Here is an 11,914-nt window from a genome sequence, read left to right on the forward strand (position 1 = left end):
CTACTCTCACACCCCATGGGGATCCACCCTCACACCCCATGGGGATCCACTCTCACACCCCATGAGCATCTAACCTCACACCCCATGGGGATCCACTTTCATTGTAAAGTACGTGAACATCCAGCTTTCCCGGATATTTTGTAGAAAAAGCTACAATCTATGTGTTGGTATTTTTGTCAAAAATGAAGTTATGTGCTGGGATATAACCTGACGGCAGAGCTCTCGCATGGCCTGATTCCATCTCTAGCACCTTAGAAAGAAGGGACTCGGGTATGAGATGTCATTCTGCAGTCTGTAGTCCGTTGGCTTGTGGACTGTGACTCTAGCCTATTTTAGGCAATGTCTAGCCTTGCTGGTGTGCTTAGATGTGCTCTGGCTACTCAGGGCCTCTTGTGCTTCTGTGTGTGTTTAGTGCTGTCTTTTCTGTTTCTACTAAGAATGTGACCAGAAGTCTGATGGTGATCATTAGATCTGGACCCATTTTCAGTAGTACAAGCATTTCCATAGTGCTAACCCCTGCGTAGGTCTTTGCATTTCCAAGTGACTTCATCACAGAAGTCTTCTCACCTTCCTGCTTGAGTTCATTCTAGATTTAAACTCAGGGCTCCCTCCACTAGGCCGCCAGGTACTTGGGGTGGGAGAGGCACAACTCATGTTTTGTACTCCTTACTTTTTTTTTTTTTTTTTTTTTTTGATATGGTGCTTAAATTCTTAAAGCCGTAGGCAAGGGAAAAACAAAACACACCCCCACACACACACACACACACACCTCACTGTGTAGACCAGGCTGGCCTGGCCAGCAACAGTGTTTGTACAGACCAACAATGATTCCATGGAGAAAGAACCCTAGTCATGATACTCCTCTCCCACCCTGGCTGTCCTCAACCTCAAGAGATATGCCGGTCTCTGCTTCCCCAGTACTGGGATTAAAGGTGTGCACAACCTGGCTACATTCGGGTGATTCAGACTAAAGTCCGTGTTTACAGAATATTCCAATAGCTATAGACTATATTCTTCTCAGTAGCCTGTGAAATCTTAAGGAAAAAATAAAAGAACCATATCACATTTCTGGTGATAAAGCAAAAGCAAGTCTTAAAGGTCCTAACTTCACACATTTTATCAGGTCATATGGGAATAGAGCCAGAGATGAGTAAGAAGGCTCTACAACCTGCATCCTGGTTTGAATAAGAAATGCCCCACAGGCTTGTGTGTTGGAATATTTGGTCCCCAGCTGTTGGCTCTGTTTTCCAAAATTTCAAAGCCATTAGGAGGTGAGGCCTACAGGGAGGACGGGGTCTTTCTGGGACGACAGTGGTGATATACTGAGGACTCTGGTTCCTGATCCTCAGAGCGAGCGATGCCCCAAGTTTCCACCACACATACCTCCTGTATCCCTTTAAATCATGAGCAGGATAAGCCCACTGTGCTCTTGTAGGTGCTTCTGTGGGGATTTTGTTAGTTGGACAAGGAGGTAACCAATGCACTGTGCAGACACACAGCCTGAACAGTGCAGTCTTGAGTACTGCTGGGCAGTGAAGAGATAACAATACAACACTTGAGAGCTCTCTGGACACAGCCAGAGATCTAATGTTACCTTCACAGCTGTTAGTAGTCCATTTAACACTGTCAGTAAACTTTCAAGACATCAAAGCCTCAGCACAAGTCAACCAGCAGGGGAGAGGGAGGGAGGGAGGGAGGGGGAAGGAGGGAGAGAGAGAGGGAGAGAGAGAGGGAGAGAGGGAGAGAGACAAACCGAAGCAGCATACTCAACTTAATCAAAGGGGAGAGAAATAAGGGGGAATCTTTCAATGGATCCTTTGAAATCTTATGTTCCCCAAATTGGAAGACAGGGTTAAATGGATAAATCCCTGGGTATATATGATCAGTCAAAGTTAAACCAAGGCTGTAGCAACTCCAACAGATCTAGAGTAAGCAGCTCTAGTTAAGGTTAGCACTAAGGGAAGGGAAGGGCCAGGACTGCACAGACCATCCACACTGCCAGACAGGAAAGGACAGTGCCAAGCTCACCACAGCAAGTCAGTACTACTTTCCTAACTGCTGAGATCCAGGTAAGGACTCTCAGTGACAAAGCTGCAGATCATCTTCCCCAGTGCTGAAGGCAGAAGACTTGTCTTCTTGCAACTGAACTCAATAGCACAGGCAAGAGCACCACAGCCAGGCCGCCTCACTGCAAGGATCTGAAAAACCAAGATTCACTTTAAGCTGCAACTCAAGACACGCAGATCCAGGACGTATTTTAACCCCGGTGGTCATCTGGTTCCTTCTCAGCCCCATCCCATGGTACTTGGATATTGTTGGCTCTTTGGGCTTCAGATGTTTTTCTCACAGTGCCTTCTCGGACCCTCTTCTCCTCCCCATGACTGGTGGAAGGTTCCACCCTATTCTCTCTCCTACCCAGCCATTGGGTGATCAGCATTTATTGATAAGACAGAGAATAAATGAGAGATTTTTATACAGATTTGAGACAGAGATCCTTGACCTAAGCATTACAACGCTGTGACCAGATTGTAACAAGATACAAGGGCATTTGACTAAAACAAAGATGTCCTTTACCCAGTGCACAAAACATGCCTGCATTTTATGTCTTAAGAAGCCTTCCGACAGAAGGCACGGAGATTGTAGACTGCAACATCCTTAACGTGCGTGCGGTGTTGTGTTTCAGCTCCACTGGCAGTCACTTCTCTATGCTGGGCATCGGGGACATCGTGATGCCCGGCCTCCTGCTGTGCTTTGTTCTTCGATACGACAACTACAAGAAACAAGCCAGTGGAGACTCCTGTGGGGCCCCTGGTCCGGCTAACCTCTCTGGGCGCATGCAGAAGGTCTCCTACTTCCACTGCACCCTCATCGGGTACTTCGTAGGTAAGGAAGGAAAGATGGCAAGACAGCCAACCCCCGGCCCTCAAGGGCAGAAACTGCCTGCTGTGTAGATAACAGGAATCCTTGAAGTGCTGTGTGCTCCGTATGTTGAGTGCCCATGTCTGAGACATTGTGTAGAGGAACATGGCCAGTTCTCGGTCCGGCACACACTAAGAGGTGCTAGGGGTCCGGCCACTGGATGATAAACTCTCCTTTGTTTTCGCATCCGTTGGCTACAGTGCATATGTGACCTCTGACCTCAGACTGTTTCATACTAATGTTTCTCCAGCTAGCTTCCAAACCACAAACAGGAAGACACATTGGACTAGGGTAGACATCGCGCATGCACACACGTTGTGTCCTGGTGCTGCAGAGTAAGGATGAAAAGGCAGCTTGCCTTCCCTAACCTGCTGACACGGGATTTCCTGTCAGTCTGTAACCCTGCGAGGGCTCAGCAAGTGCTGACGCTGCCCCCATCTCGAAGGGAAGGAGCCCGAGAGGCAAGATGCTTGGGCAGGCGGGGCTCTGAGGCTTTGTTGCATATGTTAAGTCTGTTACCACCTTGGGAGCCCGGCTTCAGCCCAGGACCTTTGCAGGAGTGGGCTCTGACCGGGTCCTGGGGTCAGAGTCGCCTCACCGGTCTCTGTTTCCTTGTCAGTTCTACCTGTTAGCTGTGTCAGAGCCACTCACGATGCCTCTCTCCTAGGTCTGCTCACGGCGACTGTGGCGTCTCGCATCCACCGAGCCGCCCAGCCGGCTCTCCTCTACTTGGTGCCGTTTACCTTACTGCCCCTCCTCACCATGGCCTACCTAAAGGTGAGAGCGAGTGCCAGCATCTGCGCGCATGCGGGCATGCGCCGATGGTTACACTGCTCCGGCCTCACAGACCACCGCGGGATTAGGTGAAGCCAGGAGAGTGGTGTGCTGTCAGACTTCTGATCACAGCAGTGCCCTAGGGCCAAGCCCACTCAGGGCTGAGGCAGGAGAATTTTGAATTCAGGACCAGAATGGACAACTTAGCAAGCTCCTGCATAGAAGCAAAAACCTGAAGGGCTAGGACCAAAGTTTGTGAGCCCTGGAGTCAGTCTCCATCTCCAAATGCCAACAAGACAGCCAGCCCCTGCTGCTGCCTCATGGCTTTTTATAGCATTTGTTTGGAATGAATTAAGTGTTGAAGGTGAAAGTGTAGCTCAGTGGCTCAAGCCCTTGCTGTTCGTGGTTCACAATACCTGTGTGGCAGCTTACAACCGTCTGTATGTAACTCCAGGTCCAGGGGATCCAGCACCACCTTTAGAACTCCATGGGTACCAGGCACACGCATGCTATACATACATGCAAACTACTCATACGCTTAAAAATAAATCTAAACACATATATACTATTAAAGCAGTATATGACTGTTGTCCCTCAACGCCTTAATTTTTATCTTATGAGGTATTTGTGTTGTTTTGAAACAGGGTTTCACATTGTCAATCATGTAGCCCTGGTTAGGCTGGGAGTGGCTATATAGACCAGATTGGTATGCTCACAGAGATCACTGGCTCTGCCTCTCAAGTGTATGTACCTGTGTCAGCCCAAAGAGTGACTTTTCTGCCAGGTTTTTAGCCTCTTTTTTTACAGACAGAGGTTCCTGAGCACAGCAGAGGGACAGACTTCCCTGGGGCAGTTATACAGAGGCCGCCGAGTCAGGCTTCTCTGTGTTAGAGTCCTGGGCACCTGCAATCAGTAAGGCTGATGAGAGAGAGGACTGCTGCTGCTTGTTTGAACCTGGCCCTCATCAGTGTCCTTTCTGTCCCCAGGGTGACTTACGAAGGATGTGGTCTGAGCCATTCCACTCCAAGGCCAGCAGCTCCCGGTTCCTGGAAGTATGATGGCCACAGGAGAAGTGGTCAGAGCACTGTCCTCGCCCTTTTCTCTCACCACGTGGTTTTGTTCCCCCGACAAGCTGGCCTGACTCAGAGGCATGCCTGCTCATGGAACTGCAGTGTGACTGGAGTTTGACTGAGGGGAGCGTTCACAGAGGGGCTGGAGCCCTTCTCTTCTGCTCTCTGGGAGAGTGAACCCTTCCAGAAGGGGCAGGTGCTCCCGGTGCTCCTCCCTCCTGGTTTTATGGATCGACACCAGACTGTTAACTTGTGGGGAGATGGAGAAGTTGACTTATTTAAGGACTACAAACAGCAAGGAGTTGTTCTAGAACTTTGAACACTAAACGGACGAAAATCAGTTAGCAAACAGAAGTCTCTTCAGTGAACCCTCCAAAACTTTGGGACCAGTTTCCTCTGGGGGATTCCATTTCAGAGACCTAGGGCAGAACGTCTGTCCTTTTTTTTTCTTTTTTTTTTTTTTTTTATTTTGGATTTATTAAATATTTTCTGTGGTGTGAAGTGACTTATTCAATCCACAGACATTGAGTGACTTCTTACAACATACACATGAGTATTTGTTGTAATGACTGTGTCCAGCCGTGTTGGCAGTGAGCGGGACACGGTTTTATACATACGTACATATATATATATATATACGTGCACCTAGATATCTATGAGTAAACAGCGACTAAACCTGCTAAGATCATGCGTGTAGCAGACGGGGGCTTGCTGTCATTTGAGCATGTAGAACAGTTCACCGTGCTTCCTCGCATAAGCTGCCGGCTCCGGAAGAGTCACGTGCGGTTTTGAGCCGTGGACACACTGAGCTGATAGACTCGGGCTGTGAGGACTCCTTCTTTTGATCAGTGTAGCAAATTGGGGATGAGAAGTTTGAACTTTTTGACCCTTTTCTTTTTACAGGCTTCTCCCTCGCAGTTTTTCGTAACCACCTCTTGAACCAGTGCATGTATTATAGCAGGCGTCTTCGTGCTTTCTGATCAGAGTAATGTACCACCTGTAAATACATTTTTCTATTTTATATTTTTTTGTATTTTTTTTTGACATTTCGTTTCATTGGTGCGCTGTATTTTCCATGCCCCCAGTCCCTTAGAAAAAACAAATGGGAAAAAAGCAACACAGTCCTGTCCTTGCTGTGGTGATTACAGTCTTGGTTTACCTGTGGTGACAGCTGGGCTTTGGGGACAAATGTTGGTTGCCTCTGCACATGGAGCTGAAGTCCAGGAGCTGGAGACAGGGCAGGCTGCTGCTGTGACTTCAGAACCCAGCCCTGCGCCATCTGTGGGCTGCAGAGTCTCAACCTGGTGAACGGCTGCCCGTGTGGTGAGACAGCAGGTCCTGGAGTCTGCTCCTTCCTGGGGTCGCTGGCATCGTGGCCTGCCAGTCCCCACCCCTGCAGACAATGCAGCAGAGTGCACAGCCTGAGGCCGTCTCTACAATGGAGCAGCTTACCGCCATGCTGTCGATTCCTCTGTCATCTTCAAACTCTGCTGAAGGGTGTGAAGGGTTGGTTTTTTGTCTCTAATAAATGACTCCTTTTTCTAGCTTTGGTCCCGACTTCGCTTTTGGTGGTTGCTGCAGAGCTCAGTTCCCGTTTCCCTCGCCCTGCCAGACACTGTTGGGCTGCTCTGTCCCCAGCTGTCCCCCACAGCTCTGGCTCTGTTAGGACTCACAGTCTAGAGGCTCCTGTTACCTGCAGAGCTCTAGCTACCTGTGGCATTGGCGAAGACCGGAGTGGGCTCCTGTGCTCAGTGCTGAGGGCAGCTTCCTCAGCCCTAGGGATGCTGTGTCCAGGAACAGGACCACACTAAGCCCCAGGGATGCTTGGGGGGCGGGGGGGGGGCGAGAACCACGCTCAGCCTCAGGGATGCTGCAGAGACAGGGTTGTCTCCATGGTAAGTGACTTTAAGAGCCAGGAATGCCTGGAGGTTGTTTCAGTTCTGGGCAAAGTTAGTCTGAGTTTGTGGGAGAGAAATCCTGCACAGACTCCAGCTCTGGTCACATGCCTGTCTTCAGAGCCCTTGAACACCCCCTACCCCCCAGCCTAAAGCATGTGCCAGAATGACCTTGAGTTCTAGAGGCCATCAGAGGGGGTTGGGGCCTGGGGAGATGCTTTCTCAGAAGTCCTGTAGGCAGTCTTCAAGGAACCTGTGTGCCGGTATCTCACCTGTTCATGGCTGAGCGAAGAACATTGTACCCCCAAGCGTGCTGTGTTCAGACAGCCGTGATGTGGGCTGTCCTCTGAATAAAATGGTCGCAGAGCTCCCCGTGTGGGTCAGATGGAGCTCTGGGGAAGCAGGCTCCCATGGGCCTCCATCACCCAGGTGAGCTACTGAGCCCACAGGAGAAAGGGTGGTGGGGAACGAACGCGGTTATGATACTGGTGTTCAAACTAGACCCTTGTGAGTCTATGGGGCTCTCTGCTTACAGCTCACCCAGACTAGCCTCGTGTGGCAACGCTGCTGTTTGTCAGAGCCGGCGGTTAATGTGGGTGTTTCTATTCTTTCTGTATTATGTGTGGGGGTGCTTGCAGGGCTTAAGGGCACCACATGCATGTCAGATGTCAAATCCGCTATAACTGAAATCATAGATGGTTGTGAACTATCATGTAGGTGCCAGGAATCAAGTCTGGGTCCTCCGCAAGAGGAAAAAAATCCTTTTTTTCCCTCCATGTATGTACATTCAATACATGTGTGTATCTAGTGTCATCCACGGAGGACATCGGCTCCCCTGGAACTGGAATTAGGGCTGGTTTCTAGCTGCCATGCAGGTGCTAAAATTCAAACCCGGCTCCTACACAGGAACAGCTGCTCTTAACCTCTGAGCCATCTCTCCAGCCTCCTGAAGGAGTTTTGAGTGTAATGAAATATGAACCGCCTTCAGCCCTGCTTCCCATCAGAGCCAGCGGCGTGCACCGCTCTCTCCCCCGGCACACGGCTCAGCGCCTCACCACTGGGCCTGTTTCCCCGCACACTCTGGCAGTAAGATCTCTCAGGCAACAACAGCCCCAAACGGTCAGCCTCAAAGCCAGAGAGGAAAGCCGTCAGCTGTGATCCACAGATTATAGCGACACGACCTAGCTGCCACCGGGAGGGTAGTAACTCAGACTGGCCTGGATTTTCGTTAAGACCCATTTGTTTGCTCCCAACGCACCCTTAGGGAATCCAAGGTCCTTTCCTCCCTTGCCGGACGTTTAGTTCTGTGGTATTTAGGCTGACAGGCATAAACCCAAGTTGAACTCTTGTAGTAAATTCGGAAGTTGCCCTGGACACAAGATGTGGCAGTCAATACACACTAACAGGGCGGAAGAACAGGCTGCTGCAGAAGCCACCCCCCTGTTAGATGTAACATCTAAATGGCCACAAAGAAAAGACAGTGCCAAGGCTTGTGACCCCTTGATGTTTAACCACAGCAGGGTTCAGAAGTCTTAGGGTCGGTCCCCTGCCAAGAGGGTGTGACGTTCCTGTGTGTGTGACACTTAAAGCTGGTCGCACAATGTGCCCTAGGTATTTGAGTCATAGCTGTGGCAACCTACATAAGAACATCACGAGATGAGAAAGATGGCAGGGTTGAAACTTGGAACACGGTGGCAGTGCCTTTAGTGCCAGCGGTCCGGAGGCTGAGGCAGGCCAGCAAAATGGTGTGTGTGTGTCTATCTGACTGTCTGTCTGTCTTGTATATGTGTGTGAGTGTGTGTATGTATGTACACAAGTGCATATAGAAAACAGTTTGGGGGCAGTGATGGTGCACGCCTTTAATCCCAGCACTTGGGAAGCAGAGGCAGGCGGATTTCTGAGTTCGAGGCCAGCCTGGTCTACAGAGTGAGTTCCAGGACAGCCAGGGCTACACAGAGAAACCAAAAAAAAAGAAACCATAAAAAAAATTTTAAATCTCTAAAACTGTTATACGGATAAACACATAGTGGTTTCCCAATCATAAGATTGCAGCTTCACATAAACCAGGAGTCCTAGGACCAAGGCAGCAGGACGCATGGCCCCAGCCAGCCAGGCTCCCAGCAGAGCTGGTGTCAGTGTCTGGGCTACTGTAGCCAGTGTGGAGACACAGCTCTGCCGGATGAGAGCTGACTGATGCTAGCCCTGCCAGACGGAAACTTAGACACAGGATGTGAGGATGTCCCAGGTCTTGATGTGGGCAGAAGGAACCCGTCCTTACAACACACTTGTAAAAAGTCCCAACCAAATAAAAAAGCCACCCCAGAGTGACTAGTAGGGGTTGGGGGACCTGTCATTTGTCTGAGGAAGGACCCAGTGAGCCACCATGGGGCATAGTTAAAACAAGTCCTGTTCTGGCTTCAAAGACCAAAAGAGGCAGGGAGAGGTAACTGGGTTACTTACAGAGGACCAAGTTCCCAACACCCACATGACTGCTCACAAACGTGTCCAGGTCCAGCTCTACAACTCTCTGCTTCCACAGGTACCTGAACACACTCTCACAAATAAAAACTAATTGAAGAAAGGAAACGTAACAAGTTCAGAATGAATTTGGAACCTAAAAATTAAAAAGGAGGAAAAAAAATCTTAGAAAAGGAAGAGAAGGCCAACCATTGTGGCCCATCCCCTTTAATCCCAGCACTCAGGAGGTAGAGGCAGGCGGAACTCTGTGAGTTAAAGGCCAGCCTGGTCTTGACAGTGAGTTCCAGGACAGCCGGGGCTACATAGAGAAACCCTGTCTCAAAAGAAGAAAAAAGGGACCACCTCACCCTGTGTGTGGGCACTGATCGAACCCCTACGATACTCAAGATATTCAAGCAGTCTAGAGAGAGACTGTTGAATGTCAGCTGCCGGCCGTCACAGAGCGTTAATTTTAAGTCGACTTAAACCAAGTTAAATGTTTGTGTGTGTGCATGTGTATGTGTCTGTACATATGTGTATGCATGCGTGCATTTTGTATCTGTATATGCATGCATGTATATGTATGTCCTGCAGCACACATGGAGATCAGGGGATAGCATTTTTTTTTTTTTTTGGTTTTTTGAGACAGGGTTTCTCTGTGTAACCCTGGCTGTCCTAGAACTCACTCTGTAGACCAGGCTGGCCTCGAACTCAGAAATCCATCTGCCTCTGCCTCCCAAGTGCTGGGACTGAAGGCGTGCACCACCACTGCCCAGCAGGGGATAGCATTCTTGAGTCTGTCCCTATCCCCCCCTTGCTGAGGCACGGTCTCTGGCTTTTCCTGTATGTTAGCCTACCTGACCCATGAGCTTTGGGCAGCTCTGTCTCTGCCCTCCCCCCTCACTGAAGGAGGGCTGGGGTAAGTAAAGATGCACATGACCATATCTGGCTGTTTTGTGGGCCACAGGGATTGAACTTGGGTCAACAGTGTTTTCACCCACTGAGCCATCGCCCAGGCCTAAATGCCTACATTTAAACAAGAACCCTTGGCAGAATTTCTGCCACATGTTAGGATGCTAAGGATCTAGCTCTAGGTGAGACACACGTGAACGGAAACTGAGATCAGTACTCAAATGTAGTTTACTTTGTTAAGTGAAGTGGACCCAGGGCTTAGAACCATGGAGGCTGCTAGAAGATTGTTTTTCATTTTTAATTAGTTATGTGTACATATGCATGTGTGTATGGACACCACTGTGTGTGGAGATCCGAAGGGGGCACTGTTTTAGTTTCTGAAACAGCTATCTATCTATGTGGCCCAGGCTATCCTCCTGGACATAACTGATCCTCCTGTCTCCAACCCTTGAGTAGCTAGGACAGCAGGCAGAGGCCCTCATAACCTAGAATCATTCAAGACTTTCTTTCTTACACATGGTATCAGTTTGCAGCCCTGGCCAGCCTCCAACTCACAAAGCTCCGCCTGCCTCTGCCTCCTGAGTGCTGGGATTAAAGGCGTGCGCCACCATCCCTGGCAACATTCTAGACTTTTAAAGCAGCCATTGTAACTACATTAAAAGAGTCTGTCAGAAACCATCTGGGAAAGGCTACAGCAAGCAAGCGAGTTTCTCAGAGATGGCCCCACCATTTTGCATGACTGTGTTAGGTGAGATGTAGCATTCTCAGAGACTTCATCCCAGGATAGCTTCTTGATGCTGACTAGGCCTTTTCCAACACTACTACATAGCCTAATGATTCCTGGACATCAGCCCACCCTACTGGTCAGACTTCCTGCAGATCAACATGGAGATGTTCTCTCATGTAGTAACGCTGTGTAGACAGATTAATGATTTCATAATTCCTTTTTTTTTTTTTTTTTTTTTTTTTTTTTTTTTTGGTTTTTCGAGACAGGGTTTCTCTGTGTAGCTCTGGCTGTCCTGGAACACATTCTGTAGACCAGGCTAGCCTCGAACTCTCGAACTCAGAAATCCACCTGCCTCTGTCTCCCAAGTGCTGGGATTAAAGGCGTGCACCACCACCGCCCAGCGATTTCATAATTCCTGATAGTGATTTTTTTTTTTTTTAGAACTTCTAAATTGATACAGGTAACCTCAAGCCCTCTATAGAATAAAAGCTACAGAGAGAGCCCTGATAAACCTTCATGTGTCACGGGCTTATTGAACTAGAAAAGCAGGCCGGGCGGTGGTGGCGCACGCCTTTAATCCCAGCACTTGGGAGGCAGAGGCAGGTGGATTTCTGAGTTCGAGGCCAGCCTGGTCTACAGAGTGAGTTCCAGGATAGCCAGGGCTATACAGGGAAACCCTGTCTCGAAAAACCAAAAAAAAAAAAAAAAAAAAGAAAAGCAAAACAGGCTTGGAACAAATTTATGATCAAGGAAAACATTCCTTCTAGGTTAGGAATGAGGTCACTATGTGGTAACTAAAGGTCATAGACTTGGGAACGGACAATGCATTGTAGGTGCAAGGACAGAAAATAAACGATGGACTACTTTATCCATACAAGACTTCAAAATAATAACACACAAGACAGAGGATTTGTCTCTTGACAAAACCGTGCTAACTTGTGCCATACAAAAAATACTGCTTTAGGGCTGGAGAGATGGCTCAGCGGTTAAGAGCACTGACTGCTCTTCCAGAGGACCTGAGTTCAATTCCCAGCAACCACAAGGTGGTGGCTCACAACCATCTGTGATGGGATCCGATGCCCTCTTCTGGTGTGCCTGAAGACGGCTACAGTGTACTCATATACATAAATAATTAAAAAATATTGCTTTACGTTTATAAT

At 48.9% G+C, this 11,914-nt stretch overlaps 1 protein-coding gene across 2 annotated transcripts in view; it reads left to right on the forward strand.

Annotated features, from left to right (window-relative positions):
• Sppl3 (signal peptide peptidase like 3) overlaps nt 1-6,307 on the forward strand; it is an 85,002-nt gene extending 78,695 nt beyond the window's left edge. The window contains exons 9-11 of one of the 2 annotated variants that reach the window (XM_028765465.1): nt 2,684-2,883; nt 3,587-3,696; nt 4,680-6,307. In XM_028765465.1, the coding sequence (XP_028621298.1) occupies nt 2,684-2,883; nt 3,587-3,696; nt 4,680-4,751 (382 nt within the window). In that variant the 3' untranslated portion in view covers nt 4,752-6,307. The remainder of the gene's footprint in view (nt 1-2,683; nt 2,884-3,586; nt 3,697-4,679) is intronic. The other variant, XM_028765464.1, reaches the window with a different exon arrangement.
• The last annotated feature ends 5,607 nt before the right edge of the window (nt 6,308-11,914 follow it).

This window comes from Grammomys surdaster, unplaced genomic scaffold (assembly GCF_004785775.1).
Source record: "Grammomys surdaster isolate TR1022 unplaced genomic scaffold, NIH_TR_1.0 164, whole genome shotgun sequence".
Classification (NCBI taxonomy): domain Eukaryota; kingdom Metazoa; phylum Chordata; class Mammalia; order Rodentia; family Muridae; genus Grammomys; species Grammomys surdaster.